The following is a 21,824-nucleotide window of genomic DNA, read 5'->3' on the forward strand; positions in this document are numbered from 1 at the left end:
AGTAATGAAACCAGTAAGGGACTGGGAGTCACTGGACAAGATGGAAGGGAGCTGATAAATAACTTAGAACAAAACTGAACTAAATCAATTAAGTATTTGATGTAGGTCAGAGAGGCCTGCTTTTGTGAATAGAGTGTAGTACTCATCAAGTGGTACTAAAAACCTAGTTGGTCATGAGCTAAATGAAAAAAAAATAAGGCAGCACAATATGAAATGTTAAGTTACATTGACCTTCCTTTGTTATAACATTGTGGTGCCAATAGAGTTATATAAATTATATAGTTTGATGATTCATTCATTAACAGAACTTGCGACAAAGAACTGAAACACAAATTTTAACCTAAGTCAGTGAAGCATGAAATACAGGCTACAGTCACCTACATTTCGGACAAAGTACTCATCAAAATGCATTCCCTCACCAAGTTTCACTAATCTTGATATAACACTAAATCTATCTATTTATCTATCTATCTATCTATGGCATAAAGATACTTGGTCATGTGCTAAATGCAAAACCTTATTCACCAGTCAAATATGGTATGTAGGTTACAGTGACCTTCCTTTGTGATAAGGGTGCGACACTAACAAAGATTACACAAATAGCTTGATGATTTTGTCCTGAACAGAGCTTGAGAAATAAAAATAAACAACAAAATTTAATCTAAATCACTGAAGCATGAAATATAAGTCACAGTGAGCTAAATTTGTGATAAGATAAGGTATTCATCATGCTGCATTGTATACAATTTTATCTGTGTGGACCCTGATGCTGGGTTTTTTACAATAGCTTACATCTACTTCTACAAAAGTGAACATCTGGGGAGAAAAATGCATCTGTTTATGTATTTAAAAAAAGATGGAAAATATGTTTTCCATTATTAAATAATTTAATGAAAAAATCACAACCAAAACTCTTCCAAACAATACTACAAATTATTGCAAATCTGACAAAAGATCAGACTCAGGGTTTCCCTTTGATCTGTAATCCAACTTTCTGAAACATGGATTTCAAATCTGACCCCAAAGTGGCATGTGCACTCCGCTCTATACATGAGTTTAACTGTAGGATGCCTTCAGCATCAAATACTATAATCAGTATTATATAATAACCACTGACCTTCCCATTTCAACAACCATGCCTATGCATCTGCCCAAGAAACTAATTAATTAGCATTGCTCTCATCAGAAGCTCTTATGGGATTGGTCAATACTTGACAAACTTTGATCTTAATGTTTTAGAAGATAAATGGATTGTTTGAGTGACACTGACTGAAGTTACTGAGCTTAAAACCTCTTTATAAAGTAATACGGCAAATCAGTTGTGACGACTAAAAATTAAAATGGCTGACAGAAATCAAAGAGAATTGACTGTGGTAAGTACCTTCTGATTATGCTATAAAATCTGCAAAAACAATTGGCTATAATTATTTATTTCAATTGATTTTTTATATAATTGTACATCATTCTATTTTTGACTTACGACATCAAGCAGTATCAAATTTTACTTTCCAATTTAAATACGACATATGAATACAATGGGTCTGATAAACATTTAGATTTATTTCTCTGGGAAATGTCAGCATGAGACTGGGTCAGACTGTGAAAATGAATATGGCAGTTAGAAATGGAAAGAAGGTAATCCTTCAAAATGCACACTAGATCTAGATCACAAATGGATTATGCCCAATAATGCACGTTGTTTTGATTGAAGGAAGATCTTCTTGATGTGAGTGACCTCAATGTGAATAAAACCAAAAAAAAACAAAAAAAAGAGATGGAAGTAATTCATTCTGTGAAGTAACTAGTATTTTTCTATAATGATTTACAAATACTGAATTTCAATGTAATATGTGATGTTCAAATTTTGTTTTGGTCTCCTCTTAATATTTTTATGTTATAAATGCCTTGATTGGTTATTAAACTCAACTCTTTCATGCTTTCTATGTTTAGCAATAAATGTAAATGGGTTTTAAAACTATTTTCTTTCTCCATGTTTTTCTCATGACTCTAAGGTGTAAGAGTTTGACTATTAATCTTCAAATTTCTTTATTTTGGAAATTTCAACCCAAGATTCTATAACCCTTCAGTTTCAAATCCTAAGGGAGACACTGAATTCATAACCCTTCAGTTTCAAATCCTAAGGGAGACATCAAGTCCATAACCTTTCAGTTTCAAATCCTAAGGTGAGACAGTGAGTCCATAACCCTACAGTTTCAAATCCTAAGGGAGACAATGAGTCCATAACCTTTCAGTTTCAAATCCTAAGAGAAGACATTGAGTCCATAACCCTTCAGTTTCAAATCCTAAGGGGAACATTGAGTTCATAACCCTTCAGTTTCAAATCCTAAGGTAGACATTGAGTTCATAACCCTTCAGTTTCAAATCCTAAGGTAGACATTGAGTTCATAACCCTTCAGTTTCAAATCCTAAGGGAGACCCTGAGTCATGGACAATATGCCTGGCTTCAATTCTATGCTTATGGTAATCATCACATACTATAAAGTTAAGCAAAACAGAAAGATTCTGGACTTGTATTACTGTTATAAGTTGAGGTGTAATATTGTAATACTGACCTGCCTTGTGTGACATTGTGCTATTGACCTGACTGGTGTGACAATGTACTATTGACCTGACTGGCGTGATACTGTACTACTGACCTGCCTTTGTGTGACAATGTACTACTGAACTGCCTTGTTTGACATTGTTCTATTGACATGACTGGTGTGACAATGTACTATTGACCTGAATGGCATAATACTGTACAAATGACCTGCCTTGTATGACATTGTACTACTGACCTGCCTTGTGTGACAATGTACTATTGACCTGACTTGTATGACATTGTACTATTTACCCGACTTGTATGACATTGTACTATTTACCTGACTTGTATGACAATGTACTATTTTTCTGACTTGTGTGATATTCGTTGGACTATTGACTAGCATGTTTTACATATTTTCCTAAATAAAATAAAAAACTACAAATTCAGGCCTTTTCTGGTCTGAAAATTTGGAAATAATACAACCTCTCTCAAAAAAAAGGAAATTTCTAAATGACAGACAGATTTATCAAGAAACTAAGACAGGACTTGTAAATAATAATGCACATGAGGGCTTGAATTTTTATAAAACACTAACATGAATCATGCAATTTCATTTCAAAGAACTGAACTTTGTATGAAGTTCTATATAGGTGATAAAAAATTCATTTTTAATACAGTTAAGGACAAACAAAATAGTTTGTGGTGGAAGAAAAAAATATTATCACTGTCACTTCTTTAGAAATGTTTATGGAAATGAAGTGAAAATACGGATTTCAGGAAAGTTTCAATTAAACTTCAAAGTCTGGCAAGTTGAAGAGTTTAAAATTCTTCAGGATACGCTAATGTGATTGCAAGGGAGTTTTGTGAAAATCTGGATTTCTCTAAAACTTAGTTACATAAAAATATCTGAAATTCAAAACTGAAATTCACTTAAGACAATCAAGATTCCTCCCTAATTGCTCTAAAATGTTTACCTCTCTGCCACTGTTGAATCGTTTTTCAATGACCTGTTGAGATAGAAGTATTTAAAATAATATATTAATAACTAGATGACAGATGGAATAGAAGAAAATGGGAAGATAAGGAAAAAGGATGGAAATGAATCAACACAAAAGCATAAATATTAGGTTGTAATAACAATTCTAAAGACATTAAATTTCTCTAAAAATTAAGTGGGCAAAAGGTTACCTAAAGAATAAAATGAAAATGTGTAGACACGAAGACAAAAACTGACTGCAACAAAGGCAAAAACAGACCATGAACAGGTTACAGTGACCTACCTATATGAGGAACCTCAAAGTTTTATTCTGGCAATTGAGATAAAAAAATAAGAATGGAATTTCCTTCATGAAATATACAGTGCATCACAACACTGGAAACATTTTTCAACTGCCTAAGCGGCATAAGGTTTCATGATCACCTTTGATCATAGTGTGTCCACAGTTGGCAAGTTTCTTATTACCATATATTTTCATTAACAAGTCAAGTCCAACTGCAAATAGCAAAGTCCCTGATCAACCATTGCATACTGTGCTGTCATATCGAAGTCTATTCAGTTGGTTAGGTACAATAAGTTAAACAAACAACACAGACCCTGACTTTCCAGGATATTATGGGATAGCAGATCAGGGTTTATTTTGTTTGTAATTGGACTTGACTAATAAGTGTAGATAATAAGACAGGAGATTTTTGACTTTCTAATTCATATTGGTAAATAAGGTAAGAACATAATAAGACAGTAGATTTTTGGTTTTCTCAATTCATATTGGTGAATAAGGTAAGAACAGCAGCAAAATATAACCTTAAGTTTTTAAAATAGGTCACAAAATTTAAAATATGACGGTTTGAAAAGTTATTATCACTTAGATTGAAAAGTTATTATAACTTAGATTCTATATTTAGAGTTTCACAAAAATGTCCTCACAATTTTAATACACAGGATTTTAAACTGAAGACCTCAAAGTTGTATCTTTTACATGTCATTTCTGTACATTTCAATATATCATCTTTGAACAAAATCTCAATTCTAATTACACATGCAAACGCATTGCAGACATACCACAAGACATGGCCATTTAAAACTCAATATTTACTTAAAAGGATTCAGAAAAATCTGGCACCTTTAAACAACATTCTGTAGCATAGTAAATTAGATACCTGCAATCAAATCCATATCCAAATAATGAAGACGTACTTGTTTAAAATTTCCAGTCGTGTTCAAAGCTATGACCTGAAGAACTTTTATATTCCTATTCCTTGCAATTATACAAATATATGTTGTCAGATCGATTCAACCCATAAATCAACTTATATTTTGAAAAAAGTTTCTTATTAGCAAAAAAATACATGATTTTCAATGGATCTGTGAGCTTCATCGATCCCATCATGCAACTGAACAACCATTACATTTATCTGACTGGCACAGTGGTAAGCCCACAATGGGTTCAACGTGCTAGAGAGAAACTGCTAGCTGAGAAGAAATGCAGGAAATGTTCATTTTGCTAATTTATATAATTTTATAATAATAAAAACCATAAAAAGAAGAAAAATTGTTGCTTTGTTACAGAACTAATATATGTGTCATCCTGTGTGTTTGATTATCAGACTTTTGTTACAGCAAAAACATAAGAGTCATCCTGTGTGTTTATCACTTTTGTTACAGCACCAACATATTGTCATCCTGTGTGTTTGTTTATCACACAATCATAAGAATAACTCCTGCCTCAACTTAAGGAGTTATTTATCTATTATTCTGGTTTAGATTCCCTTCAATTATAGCATTGAACACTTTTGTTGCTTCAAAAGCAATCTAGCTGACAATTTGCCAGGGTTGTAAAAGTTTGGCAGATAAAAAGTTGGTTATGTAATGTGTATCATTTCTAAGGCATTAAAATTTCCATTCCAATGAAAATGGTGAGAGAATTAACAGTTTCTCACAGCAATTGTAGTCACATGTTGGTGTACTCTATGATAATTGGTTGTTTTTCACTGTAATTGAAGTCACATGTTGGTGGACTCAGAGAATTCTTTCTCAATGCAATCATAGTCATATGTTGGTGGAATCCATGAAAATAGATTATTTCTCACTGCAATCATGGTCACATGTTGGTGGACTCTATGAGAATAGTTTCTCACTGCAATCAAAGTCACAAAGTGGTGATGGACTTTGTAAGTATTGATTGTTTCTCATTGCAATCATAGTCACAAAGTAGTGATGGACTTTGTAAGAACCGACTGTTTCTCATTGCAGTCTTTCAAATGCTGGATCCTACAACTAAGGCCTCAGTTAAACCCAAAATTTATGAGGATAAGAAAAAGCGTTATTTATTAAAATTTTACGAAATAATTATAACATAGATAATTTCCACCAAATTAACAACATATTTACCTTAAACATATAATGATGTATGTTTTATCCTGGATTTTGTCCTTCTTTTTTACTGAACAAACATCTTTGTTTATACACATACAAAAGAACTCTATGCTTTTATCATAAAGTTAAAATGTGGACAACCTGAACTGATAAATTATGATAATCAATTATTTTCTTACTGATACTCATTTGTCAATCAATACCAGCACTAAATTTGGCACTACTTAATACACTTATCAAATTGATACCAGCCCTAGAGTTACCACAATGCAAATACTTTCATGTATTATCAATCAATACCAGCACTAAATTTACCACTAATCTAAAGACTAATCAATAAATACCAGCACTAAATTTACCACTACTCTATAGACTAATCAATCAATACCAGCACTAACTTTACCACTACTCTATAGACTAATCAATCAATACCAGCACTAACTTTACTACTAATCTATAGACTAATCAATCAATACCAGCACTAAATTTACCACTACTCTAAAGACTAATCAATCAATACCAGCACTAAATTTACCACTACTCTAAAGACTAATCAATAAATACCAGCACTAAATTTACCACTACTCTATAGACTAATCAATCAATACCAGCACTAAATTTACCACTACTCTATAGACTAATCAATAAATACCAGCACTAAATTTACCACTACTCTATAGACTAATCAATAAATAACAGCACTAAATTTACCACTACTCTATAGACTAATCAATCAATACCAGCACTAACTTTACCACTACTCTAAAGACTAATCAATAAATACCAGCACTAAATTTACCACTACTCTATAGACTAATCAATCAATACCAGCACTAAATTTACCACTACTCTATAGACTAATCAATAAATACCAGCACTAAATTTACCACTACTCTATAGACTAATCAATAAATACCAACCCAAAATTTACCACTACTCTATAAACTAATCAATAAATACCAGCACTAAATTTACCACTACTCTATAGACTAATCAATCAATACCAGCACTAAATTTACCACTACTCTAAAGACTAATCAATAAATACCAACCCTAAATTTACCACTACTCTATAAACTAATCAATAAATACCAGCACTAAATTTACCACTACTCTATAGACTAATCAATCAATACCAGCACTAAATTTACCACTACTCTAAAGACTAATCAATAAATACCAACCCTAAATTTACCACTACTTGATAGACTAATCAATCAATACCAGCACTAAATTTACCACTACTCTATAGACTAATCAATAAATACCAACCCTATATTTACCACTACTCTATAGACTAATTGATAAATACCAGCACTAAATTTACCACTACTCTATAGACCAATCAATCAATACCAACCCTAAATTTACCACTACTCATTAGACTAATCAATAGGGGCCCCGAGTGGCCGAGTGGTCTAAAGCGCTCTTCGTTACGGATCACTGCCATCTCACCTCTGTCTGTGGCGGTTCGAGTCTGAGATTCAGCCAATGTGGGCATGTGAGAAAGCTTGCCAGTAGCTTCTCGTGGGTCGGTGGTTCTTTCTGGGGTTTTCTGGGTTCTTCCTCCACCATTAATACTGGCCGCCATGTATAGCCTATCGTGCTGAAAAATGGCGTTAAACCCCACAACAACAACAACAAAAGACTAATCAATAAATATCAACCCTAAATTTACCACTACTCTATAGACTAATCAATCAATACCAGCACTAAATTTACCACTACTCTATAGACTAATCAATCAATACCAGCACTAAATTTACCACTACTCTATAGACTAATCAATCAATACCAGCACTAAATTTACCACTACTCTATAAACTAATCAATAAATACCAGCACTAAATTTACCACTACTCTATAGACTAATCAATCAATACCAGCACTAAATTTACCACTACTCTATAGACTAATCAATAAATACCAACCCTAAATTTACCACTACTCTATAGACCAATCAATAAATACCAACCCTAAATTTACCACTACTCTATAGACCAATCAATCAATACCAACCCTAAATTTACCACTACTCTATAGACTAATCAATAAATACCAACCCTAAATTTACCACTACTCTATAGACTAATCAATCAATAGCAGCACTAAATTTACCACTACTCTATAGACTAATCAATAAATACCAACCCTAAATTTACCACTACTCTATAGACCAATCAATCAATACCAACCCTAAATTTACCACTACTCTATAGACCAATCAATCAATACCAACCCTAAATTTACCACTACTCTATAGACTAATCAATAAATACCAACCCTAAATTTACCACTACTCTATAGACTAATCAATCAATACCAGCCCTAAATTTACCACTACTTAATACAATTTTCAAAGCTCTAAATTTATCACAATGCAAATACCTTTTTCAATTATCGATCAATTTCAGCCCTCAATTTACCACTACTCAATAAACTTATCAATCAATAGTACAATTTTTTCTATTTAAATTATAGATCTCAATATAAAAAAATGGAATAATGAGATTATATTTACTTTGTCAAAAAATCTGGAGAGCTTGACAGCATTTGTTGATCCAGGAGCTAAAGATTTTACTTGTTGGCAATCCTGTAAAAAAAAAAAGTAAAACATGAATGGGAGATAAACAGACAGACAGATAGACAGTAACCAAACTGTTTGCATTCATAAGATATGATTCTAGACACATACAGGTACTGAGAACAATGAGGAAGAGATTCAAATGATAATAATAAAAATAACCTGAGAAAATTTAAATTACTGTGAATATACAGTATACAGTATAACTTATTTACATCACAAAATGCAAAGCACGAAATGTAATAACTCCTGTCAGTGCAACACTGATGTAAATGATCCTGTACAAATAATAATGCAATTCATAATTATTTATCTAGGTGAGCATTTTTGAAAAATGACCATGTGCTTAAAAATTTCACAATCTTCCCTTGTTAAAATCCAAAGACAGTTAAACCTGTCTATAAAGGTGCACCTGCGGGAACTAACTGAAACTGGTCTTGTATGAGAATGGGTGTATAACCTGACTCTAAAGGAACAAGCAGAAACTGGCATTTTATGGGAATGGCATCTTCGCTATCCAAGGTTCCAATATGATAACCCTATCTACACCTTAGCCGATCGAACCAATATATTGGTGCTTTGTCCTAGCGACATCTATTGGATTTCATGAGTTGCCTCTATTGGTATGTAATGCCAACTAACCAACAGCATGGTGCATTGTAATCTGCCAATGATGGAGAAGGCTACTGAACCTAAAAAGGATACTTTGTAAGTTTAACATCGAAAGTATGACTATGTACCAGAGGTAACCCATTACAAATGTATTGGGGTGAAAGGTATTTGTGCAAACATGGACTGGCAGTGGAAAATTGCTTATTTATCAGTCCATTCAAGTTGTGTGCTCCCCTTGTCTCAATCATGTAGTAACAGTGTTCAAATTTGAACAGCAGAATTTTGATTGGATGTGGTGATTTACTAATAATAATTATTAACTGACTCTCTAAACATTATACCTGATCTTAACATGGTTACATATCCCAAATGTGCAAATCTCCATATACCTATTTTAGAATGTCTGGGATCAGAAATTCACATTCAGTACATCATACATAATTTCACTGTACTTGTGGTTGTTGTACACACATTTGAATGGATGCATTTAGAATATCCCAAAATGTTATTTCCATCATGAATTTCTTAAGCATTGTAATATATATTAATTTATACTTTGACAGAGTACTGATTTTTAGCATCAGCTGATATTGCATTCCAATGAACCATTCAACTTAATAATTGTTAACTGACACTTTTAAAAATAAACTAGAAATATTCAAACAGATCATTTAAATTATGTTTGCACATTTGATCTTATAAGTACATGGTACATGTCCCACATGCAAATGTCCATCCTTTTTACAAGTTTTGGTAATCAGAATTTCACATTTATTTGATGCTATAGGATCTATTGGTACTTGTAGTTGATCTGTGATGCACATAACATTTATTTGATGCTACAGAATCTATTGGTACTTGTAGTTGATCTGTGATGCACATAACATTTATTTAATGCTATAGAATCTGTTGGTACTTGTAGTTGATCTGTGATGTACATAACATTTATTTGATGCTATAGGATCTATTGGTACTTGTAGATGATCTGTGATGCGCATAATTGACTGTATTGACTTGAAACATCCAAAAATGTTATTTTCCATCATGAATTAGTTTACCTATGGTAATATGGTACTGAAGTGGTACAAACATTTACCCGTACACAGATCAAGATTGCAGTTGGTCTTAAATAGGTCAACCAAAATATATAGTACAGTGTTATAGAGCAGTGTTATAGTACAGTGTTTTCAGTATGATTGGTAACATATAGATTTTATGCCAAAGTGGTGATAAATTTAACTGTACACAGATGAAGATGGCAGTTGCTCCTAAATAAGTCAACCAAAATTGGTTGCTTTCTACAAGTCATACTAAGATAAAATGAGCACATGGATGCAAAATGATAAAGCTGATCAGGATCTATGTTGTTTGTTCTACTGATAATTACTAACAAACTGCAAAGACCCAGATCTGCTGATGCATTGTGCAATGGCAGATCTGGGTCTCTGCATTAAGCAGATGGACTTGACTAATAAACTAGTATACACAGTATGTTATATATTATATCCATAATACTCAAACCTCATAATAATTCCTTTAAAATTCAAATAAGTTTTTGATTCTTTACACTTCCTATATAATCAGCGATATGACTGAAAAATTGTTAAAGCTATGTTAAAAATCCAAATCACACACACACACACACTCCTATATAATCAATAGTGAAATCCATATGTTTTGACCTGCGTGATATAATTCTAAAATGGGTCTAAAAAAATACATTTTGATTCTACATAGAATGCAGTATCATGCATTAATACATGTTGAATTACCATAGAATGCAGTATCATGCATTAATACATGTTGAATTACCATAGAATGCAGTATCATGCATTAATACATTTTGAATTACCATAGAATGCAGTATCATGCATTAATACATGTTGAATTACCATAGAATGCAGTATCATTCATTAATACATTTTGAATTACCATAGAATACAGTATCATGCATTAATACATGTTGAATTACCATAGAATGCAGTATCATGCATTAATACATTTTGAATGTCCACAGAATGCAGTATCATGCATTAACACATTTTGAATGTCCATAGAATGCAGTATCATGCATTAATACATGTTGAATTACCATAGAATGTAGTATCATGCATTAATACATTTTGAATTACTATAGAATGCAGTAACATGCATTAATACATGTTGAATTACCATAGAATGCAGTATCATGCATTAATACATATTGAATTATCATAGAATGTAGTATCATGCATTAATACATTTTGAATTACTATAGAATGCAGTATCATGCATTAATACATTTTGAATTACCATAGAATGTAGTATCATGCATTAATACATTTTGAATTACCATAGAATGTAGTATCATGCATTAATACATTTTGAATTACCATATAATGCAGTATCATGCATTAATTTTAATTCCTAAGCTTTATTGTGAGGTTACTGTAATATCCTCTATCTTGTGAGGATACTGTGATATCCTCTATCTTGTGAGGTTACAGTGATATCCTCTATTTACTTTGTGAGGATACTGTCATATCCTCTATCAATCTTGTGAGTATACTATGATATTCTCTATTTTGTGAAGTTACTGTGATATCCTGTATCTTGTGAGGATACTGTGATATTCACTATCAATCTTGTGAGGTTACTGTGATATCCTCTATCTATCTTGTGAGGATAATGTGATATCCTCTATCTATCTTTGTGAGGATAATGTGATATTCTCTATCAATCTTGTGAGGTTACTATGATATTGTCTATCTATCTTGTGAGGATATTGTGATATCCTCTATCTTGTGAGGATACTGTGATATCCTTTATCTATCTTGTGAGGATACTGTGACATCCTCTATCTTGTGAGGATACTGTGACATCCTCTATCTTGTGATGATACTGTCATATCCTCTATCTTGTGAGATTACTGTCATATCCTCTATTTATATTGTGAGGAAACTGATATCCTCTATCTTGTGAGGATACTATGATATCCTCTATCAATCTTGTGAGGTTACTGTGATATCTTCTATCTATCTTGTGAGGATAATGTGATATCCTCTATCTATCTTGTGAGGATGCTGTGACATCCTCTATCTTGTAATGATACTGTCATATCCTCTATCTTGTGAGGTTACTGTGATATCCTCTATCTATCTGTCCATAACCACTATTCCTCCCAAACCAATGGGTGGAGGTTTGATACATATCTGGCCCATGTAGTGACCATCTGAAAGAGGGATGTGAATTTTGGAGGGGTCAAAGTCAAATAAACAAAACTCACAATTAGAGACATTTTGAAATTTTTTTTGGACCAATACTTTGTACATGCATTCTGAGGAAATGAACAAATGTAATGGAGTTTTGGATGACATCTCTAAGATTACAGCCTTGAGAGGGAGCTTGGTGTCGGGATAAGGTTTGAAATTATGTTTCATTTTACTAGGATCACCATAATAAAATTCTTACTGATCCTACCTAAATTTCACTGATCCTACCTAAACTGACCTATCACCAGTTGTCAATCATTCTACTCGATTGACCAATCAGCGAGCACTATTATACACACCTCCAGGCACTGTTTACATCCGCAATTTTCCTCCGACAAGCTGCTTCTGTCGATATCGACTCGGCTATTGTATATCAATAATTTTTTCAGTTCTTTGGTTGAATGCTTCCAGATCATAAATATGTCACCTAAAAATCTGAACCAAAGAGATAGACTAAACTTTTCGTTTTGAATAAAATCCTTTTCTAATTCACCCATAAAAGGGAAGAGTATGAAGGAGCCATATTAATACCCATTATGTGTATGTAATTCGTATTATTAAATTGAAAATAATTATTTTCCAAGATAAGTTTTTATTATTTTACAAATATCTTCGCTAGATAGTGTGCTATTATTAGGATTGTTATCAAGAAAATATTTGCACGCTTCAATACCATCTGCATGCGGAATGTTGGTATATAGTGATGTTACATCTAATGATACCAGGATTGAAATTATCAGATCGATGTGGAATAGACTTTGACTTTTTAATGAAAGTAGTTGTTTCTTTAATGTATGAAGGAAGTGATTTCATTAAAGGTTGTAAAACACTATCAATAAATTTGGATAGTTTTCAGTATATGAATTACAACCTGATATAATGGGTCATCCTGGAAAATTTAAAGGTAAATTATGGTCATGATTTGTATGAGTTTTGGGTAATATGTAGAATTGAGGCGTATGTTAAGAGGAAAAGTATCAAATTCCTCATATACGGAATTATTATTTTTGAGGTGTATGTATGTTAAGAGGGAAAGTATCAAATTCCTCACATACGGAATTATTATTTTTAGCGATCTCATTAATGCATGTTGAAATTTTTTATTTAATTTCTAACTGACGTTCAACTTCTTTAACATAATCATCTTGATTCACAATAATAATAGTGTTTGACTTATCATCCTTTTTAATCACTATACTGTCGTCATTCATTAGATTACATACAGACTTAATTTCGTCCTTATAAATATTACTATGATATTGCTTTAATTTAGTTAATATCTCTTTTGTGATCTCGTATATATAAAAATATATATATGAATCACGTAAAAGATGACTTAATTCTGTTATAAAAAGGTTATTTGGGTGACAAGTTTTGGGATGACTTCTCCAACCAACTGGGGCGACTTCTCCAACCACTCTGGGGCGACGTCTCCAGATACGTGGGGGCAAGTTCTCCATGGGACGAGTTCTCTGCATACCAACATAACTTAGAGAAGTGCAAGCGATGGATAAATGCTCTCGCTTTTTGTCTCTGTCTCAATGTTGTTTCATATGGCAAATATTGCTCACCAATACCATCTGGTATATCTTTTAATGTTATCACACCCGCCATTTTCACAGAATGTTTGTCGGAGGTTAAGAGGTTGTCAAGTCACATGTTCGGTAGGCGGAGCGACCTACCTTCTGGCGTAAGGTCAATTTCACTGATCCAACTAAAATCAAACAGCCTGAGTTCAGTTTACAATTCAACATTTATTAGCATCAACTCAAAACAATAACCTCTGTATTTCACCAATAAGGCTTGGGAAAAGATGAAAAATCATGTTCAAGCTTCTTGAAGATGCTCTTGTTGAATGATGCTACAATTTGCTTTGCTTTGGAGGAAACAACTTTCTGCTTTGATTTTACATATTCCTCTGCCACTGTGTGATTCCAGGGATGATTTATCAAAGATTTTACACCCATCTATGAATGAAGTACAATGAGCGCTATTGTATTTCTCTGAATACTCACTGCACAAAGTGTACATCATAATGGGTCATACTTCAACCAGTGAAATTCATTTGTGTAGCATTTCTGGTACTTTCATAGTCTCTTTTCTTGATTTTGTATGCATTGTTCTCTCTAGTCATCTAATTTCAACCCTTTCAGTGCTGGCTGTGCACATTGCAAATATTTTCAAATGTTTACAATTGTCATTACACACTGCACTAAATATTTATCAATACAAATATCAATATTAAAACACACTGTTTGATATGATTCTGTATTGTACATCGAGTCAATGAACATGACCTTTTCTGACTAGTCAATATTAGCCTGATACCCCATACCTTTTGTTATCGTAAGTAATGAAATTAGTGCTTAGGACCAGTACACAAGGCTAGTTATCATAAGTAATGAAATTAGTGCTTAGGACCAGTACACATGGCTATTTCCATAAGTAATGAAATTAGTGCTTCGGACCAGTACACAAGGCTAGTTATCGTTAAGTAATGAAATTAGTGCTTCGGACCAGTACACAAGGCTAGTTATCATAAGTAATGAAATTAGAGCTTAGGACCAGTACACAAGGCTATTTCCATAAGTAATGAAATTAGTGTTAGAACCAGTACACAAGGCTAGTTATCATAAGTAATGAAATTAGTGCTTAGGACCAGTACACAAGGCTATTTCCATAAGTAATGAAATTAATGCTTAGGACCAGTACACAAGGCTAGTTATCGTAAGAAATGAAATTAGTGCTTAGGACCAGTACACAAGGCTATTTCCATAAGTAATGAAATTAATGCTTAGGATCAGTACACAAGGCTAGTTATCGTAAGAAATGAAATTAATGCCTAGGACCAGTAGACAAGGCTAGTTATCGTAAGTAATGAAATTAGTGCTTAGGACCAGTACACAAGGCTATTTCCATAAGTAATGAAATTGTGCTTAGGACCAGTACACAAGGCTAGTTATCATAAGTAATGAAATTAGTGCTTAGGACCAGTACACAAGGATAGTTATCATAAGAAATGAAATTAATGCTTAGGACCAGTACACAAGGCTAGTTATCGTAAGTAATGAAATTGGTGCTTAGGACCAGTACACAAGGCTATTTCCATAAGTAATGAAATTAGTGCTTAGGATCAGTACACAAGGCTATTTCCATAAGTAATGAAATTAGTGCTTAGAACCAGTACACAAGGCTAGTTATCATAAGTAATGAAATTAGTGCTTAGGACCAGTACACATGGCTATTTCTATAAGTAATGAAATTAGTGCTTAGGACCAGTACACAAGGCTAGTTATCGCAAGTAATGAAATTAGTGTTTAGGACCAGTACACATGGCTATTTCCATAAGTAATGAAATTAGTGCTTAGAACCAGTACACAAGGCTATTTCCATAAGTAATGAAATTAGTGCTTAGGACCAGTACACAAGGCTAGTTATCATAAGTAATGAAATTAGTGCTTAGGACCAGTACACAAGGCTAGTTATCGTAAGTAATGAAATTAGTGCTTAGAATCAGTACACAAGGCTATTTCCATAAATAATGAAATTAGTGCTTAGGACCAGTACACAAGGCTAGTTATCGTAAGTAATGAAATTAGTGCTTAGAATCAGTACACAAGGCTATTTCCATAAATAATGAAATTAGTGCTTAGGACCAGTACACAAGGCTAGTTATCGTAAGTAATGAAATTAGTGCTTAGAACCAGTACACAAGGCTATTTTGATAAGTAATGAAATTAGTGCTTAGGACCAGTACACAAAGCTATTTCCATAAGTAATGAAATTAGTGCTTAGGACCAGTACACAAGGCTATTTCCATAAGTAATGAAATTAGTGTTAGAACCAGTACACAAGGCTAGTTATCGTAAGTAATGAAATTAGTGCTTAGAATCAGTACACAAGGCTATTTCCATAAATAATGAAATTAGTGCTTAGAACCAGTACACAAGGCTAGTTATCGTAAGTAATGAAATTAGTGCTTAGGACCAGTACACAAGGCTATTTCCATAAGTAATGAAATTAGTGTTAGAACCAGTACACAAGGCTAGTTATCGTAAGTAATGAAATTAGTGCTTAGAATCAGTACACAAGGCTATTTCCATAAATAATGAAATTAGTGCTTAGAACCAGTACACAAGGCTAGTTATCGTAAGTAATGAAATTAGTGCTTAGAACCAGTACACAAGGCTATTTCCATAAGTAATGAAATTAGTGTTAGAACCAGTACACAAGGCTAGTTATCGTAAGTAATGAAATTAGTGCTTAGAATCAGTACACAAGGCTATTTCCATAAATAATGAAATTAGTGCTTAGGACCAGTACACAAGGCTAGTTATCATAAGTAATGAAATTAGTGCTTAGGACTAGTACACAAGGCTAGTTATCATAAGTAATGAAATTAGTGCTTAGGACCAGTACACAAGGCTAGTTATCGTAAGTAATGAAATTAGTGCTTAGAACCAGTACACAAGGCTATTTCGATAAGTAATGAAATTAGTGCTTAGGACCAGTACACAAAGCTATTTCCATAAGTAATGAAATTAGTGCTTAGGACCAGTACACAAGGCTAATTTCATATGTGCAAAGACTTTTTTGACAATAATCACATTAATTTACTTGATGAGCGGATGACTGGCTTAACTACTGTTCATTTTCGTGATGAGCATTTATTGTACCTTGTTCAGAGCAGGATTTGGTAGGTACCCATTTAATAAAATAAACAGACCAATTCCGATCAATTATCTATTAATGGATATGCAGACTCATGTTTTATCTGATTCATCCAACAAAAGAACACTTTTTATCTGTTATGATAGTGACTGGCATTTATTCTCACTGCTCAATTAGTGATCGGGGGATTTTAGTGATTCATCTGCAAAGTTACTAATTGTGGGTTAGTTAATTGTAGGTTAGCTAATTGTGGGTTAGTGGATTAGCATTAATTTCAGGGATAATTTGAAAATAGCACGAGGATTTTCGATCGAATTAGGTCTAGTTACTAATTTTGATAATTTCACCAACATGTTTTAATATTTTGCTCATCATTCTTTCTATCTTTTCTTCTTTCACTCTGTCTCACCAGATTAATTTCATCTGCACCACACTCTTCTGCTATGGAGGATGACCTTGACACACCCTTCTCTCTGATACTCTCAGCTAGATCTAGTTTGGTCCCTATGACTAGAATTGGTACCTGACTTCCAGCAAACTGTTCTGGGTCAAATTCATACCTGCAAAAAGGAAGCAATAAAGAACATGTCTTATAACCATTTTTCAATATTATGTGCTCCCAGCAAAATAAGATAACAATATCCAAAACATTCAGTCATGTATTCTTTGATCATTTTTCATTGATTGTAAGATTGCTTGCTAGAGAAAGTGTTAGAAAAGACCAATAAAATGAATTAATTTAGACTGATCCCAGTCATTAATCTCCAGCAAAAGCAACATTGTATACCTGTTCAGAAAACAGTCAAACAGTTTGGAATTAATGGATAATTATTTTCTACATATAACAAGAACATTAGGGAAGCATACCAACCTGATAATTAAAGAATTGCTGTGAAATATGTGACTTAGATCCCAATGTCATAAGGATGAGTGAACATGCCAGAGAATGATTTGTCTCAGCTTCTATGAGCAGAATCCATATAATTGTTTTTGGGAAAGATAGGCAAATGAATAAACTTTAGCTGAAACCTTAATGAAATCTTTCCATGACTGTGACCTTGACCAACAATGTCCTTGGGGGAAGCAAGCATGTTGTACAGTGAACAGCATTTGTCTTAGTTAAATTATGACTCACCCAAAGTATGAACTAAATTCATCATGGGGTTTAGGAAATACAGAAAATGAAAGAATCATGAACATAAATTTTCTATAGCTGTAACCTTGACCTCAAGGTCAATAGGAATAGTGAGTGTGCTGCAGAATAACTTATTTGAGCCACATGATTCAACCCATGAATGAACATAAATCTATTAGGAAGCAATATGAAATATATGCAGTGAAAAATTTCAACCAAAACCCTAATGCAAATTTTCTATTACTGTCACCTCAACTACAAGGTCAATGGAGTAAATGAGTATGTCACATAATAATTTGTCTCAGCTTCAAAATAATTCATGATGAGAATCTATCAAGGGGTTTAGAAAATATATGCAAATGAAAACTTGAACCAAAATGTTAATTGCTGATACCACCAATGCTAGTGACAGAAACCTGACTGCCATGTCTTGCTTTCTAACATGGACTTTATAAAAAATGGACATGAATTTTACAAAAAAAGTCAGATATTCCATGCAACACATAACTTCCTATGCACAGCCTAGAATGCTGGTTAAAGAATCTCTATTATGTCATCTGATGTCATTCCGCATACATCTAATGTCATGTCAGTCAAGGTCCAGAGGTGGCCGAATGATCTAAGGTGCTCGCTTTTACAAATCATTCACACATCTCACCACTTTGTACATGAGTTCAAGTCTCAGCCTGACCAACTTGGTTATGTGAGAAAGCTTGCCAGAAAGCTTTCCACTGATTGGTGGTTCTTCCCAAGCTTCCTTTGCCAAACGAACTGGCTATATATAGCTTATCATGTGCTTAAAAATGGTGTTAAACCCAACAAAACACAAATCATTTCAGTCTTCTATTCTCACTACTTATCTTTGCCTATTTCATATTAAGCTTACATATGCACAAGTCAACCTACAGAAAAAAATGACATGTCTTCTGTCCAATATCTTTTACAAACTATTGATAGGGACAAGTACTATGAACCAGATATACTCAAATAATCAGCCAGCATATCTTGGTCATTACAGTGTGTTAGGAATAATCAGCAGAACAAACAACATAAACCCTGATCTGCCAACACATGATATGACAGAAAATAAGAAATATCTGTTGACTGCAGTTGGTCCCAACTTATATTTGAGCATACAGGGTACTACCATAAATACTTGCTTATTAGTTGAGTCCAACTGTTTACTGCACAGACCCAGATCTGTCAATACAAAGTATATTGGCAGATCTAGGTCTGTACAGTTTGTTAGGAGTAATCAGAAGAACAAACAACATAGACCCTGATCTGCATGCACATTATACTACTGCAAATCAGAATTTTGTTGTTTGTATTCTGGCAAGTGAATATGGGATGTACTATTTAATGCCTATTTGATGATGCCGACGTTGAGAATGACTAAGAAGGCAATTTTATTAATGAGGTATAGGGACCTATTGCTCTCCGAATCAAACATGGCTGCCCATAAGTCTAGACCTTAAGGTGGATTCCTTCAAATCAATTAAATTAATTTAATGAAGCTAACTATTCAAAGTATATGTATTCAAATTGAGGAAGACCTTAAAACATTTTTTTTTAAAAATACATTACCCATTGCCGAAAACTTTCACATTGTCTTTGTTAAGAACCTCTGCAAGCCATTTTCTTAAATTCTGATGTGACTTTCTATTTGTTTGGTCATGGACTAGAATTACACCTGCAAAAAAAATCAAAAAAATAATACCAGTGTAACTGCAACATTGCAAATCCAAATGCTTTCTAATGAATATTCCCAAAACCCACCCACCCTCTAAAAAATACCTCATCCAGGTACCCATCTCCACCCTCAGACACTGACCTGAGGTTCATAATACAAAATCTATCAAATATTATGCATCTTCCTGCTAGGTTTACTGAAATAAAGTTTTCTTTGAAAATGTCATTGCAATAAAATATGTGTAAAATTGACTTTTAATCCCCTAAATGAGACCTAAGAGTGAGAACTATGGATGACATCCTCAATAATTAGGAAGGTTTTGCAAATGTCCACTCAGTGGTTTAGGAAGATAATTGTCTACCGATAGAAAGACAGATGAAGCATATCATTCTATCCTGAACACTATATTATTAGTCGTAAAGATTAAAATAGACAAAATAGGCTTCTTAACTATTGTCTTTTTTAAATTTAAAAATATGCTTTTTAAAAAAGGTAGTGCCTGAAGGGTTGTTAAATACGTGTGTAACATGAAGAGATAATATGCAATTGTTTAACAAAAAACTTTAACAATCTACAACAAACACTTGGGCACAATTTTTTGACCCTATGAATATCCAAACAAACACAGAGTTAATTTTTTAATAAATTTAATGGCAGTTAATCTGATTTGTAATGTAATAAATGATTGTCATATTTTTTTTAAAACTTTATTTAAAACTTTCTCTAAATTTATATAGTTTAAATGGATATAAAAATTAAAATGCTACATACATAATGTTTATTCTTTGAATTTGCCTCTTGTTAACAAACACCAAAAGCAGAGAAATATACAAACAAATCCTGGAAATATGGAGCAATTTATATAATAAAACTTCTCAATGTTATACAGCTAAACGTTACTTATAGGGCAGGTCCAAATAAGGACAGCTCATCATAAATGGCACCAATTAATTACATTGACTGGTTTCACTATAATTATCCACACCCTCCAACAATGCCACCTCCTTATTCCTATCCTAAAGAAGATTTTGGGGCAGTAGGGGGAAATGATAACATTCCACACTTTTAAATACCACAATAACCAATTACATCCCACATCTTCAAATCAATATTTTCAACAGTGCAGGGGTTATACATGACATTACACATAAAAGCATACACTAATATATCCACATTTCTCACCATGGACAGGATTGTAAAAAATTGAGCGACTATTAGTGTGACTCGTGGATCCCCCTACATCCCACAATTCCAGAAAATAAGTCTTCTCTGCTGGAGTGCCTGCCTTATATTCATGTAACTGAAATAAAAGAAATTACATGAAATCAAAATGTTCGGTAACTCCACATATATTGCATGATATAAACAATAAATGTAAGATAACTATCACATACTTAATTGTCCAAATTACATGACACTTCACTTTTGACAATAGTGAATACAACTGTCATATATGTTCAGTAGTAAGTGGAGACAAATTGGGTCTATGCCGTTTGTTAGGATTAAGCAGTGGAACTAACAAGATGGACCCTGATATAATGGCATATTATGAGATAGCAGATTGTCTACAGGCGTATGATGTTACCTGTTTGCAGTTGAACTCAACTAATAAGCATGCATATACAGCATAAGCAAAATACTGTCTTATAAACCATATGTACTGGTCAGTTACCAGGTAAATCATTTTATAAACCACATATACTGGTCAGTTACCAGGTAGATCCTTGTATAAACCATATGCACTTGTCAGTTACCTGGTAGATCATTTTATACACCATATGTACTGGTCAGTTACCCCCTAGACCATTTTATAAACCATATTTACTGGTCAGTTACCAAGTAAACCATTTTATAAAGCATATTTACTGGTCAGTTACCAGGTAGACTTTTATAAACCATACATAATGGTCAGTCACAAGGTAGACCATTTTACAAACCACATGTACAGGTCAATCACCAG

At 33.2% G+C, this 21,824-nt stretch overlaps 1 protein-coding gene across 3 annotated transcripts in view; it reads right to left on the reverse strand.

Annotated features, from left to right (window-relative positions):
* Positions 1-21,824, reverse strand: part of LOC149799093 (rab-like protein 3) — a 41,346-nt gene that overhangs the window by 12,522 nt on the left and 7,000 nt on the right. For all 3 annotated transcript variants that reach the window (XM_089958076.1, XM_089958077.1, XM_089958078.1), the window contains exons 3-7: positions 21,047-21,164; positions 19,759-19,864; positions 17,446-17,596; positions 8,440-8,511; positions 3,520-3,552 (exon numbers count right to left, since the gene is read on the reverse strand). In XM_089958076.1, the coding sequence (XP_089814202.1) occupies positions 3,520-3,552; positions 8,440-8,511; positions 17,446-17,596; positions 19,759-19,864; positions 21,047-21,164 (480 nt within the window). The remainder of the gene's footprint in view (positions 1-3,519; positions 3,553-8,439; positions 8,512-17,445; positions 17,597-19,758; positions 19,865-21,046; positions 21,165-21,824) is intronic.

This window comes from Sinohyriopsis cumingii, chromosome 5 (assembly GCF_028554795.1).
Source record: "Sinohyriopsis cumingii isolate HCF-2022 chromosome 5, ASM2855479v2, whole genome shotgun sequence".
Classification (NCBI taxonomy): Eukaryota; Metazoa; Mollusca; class Bivalvia; order Unionida; family Unionidae; genus Sinohyriopsis; species Sinohyriopsis cumingii.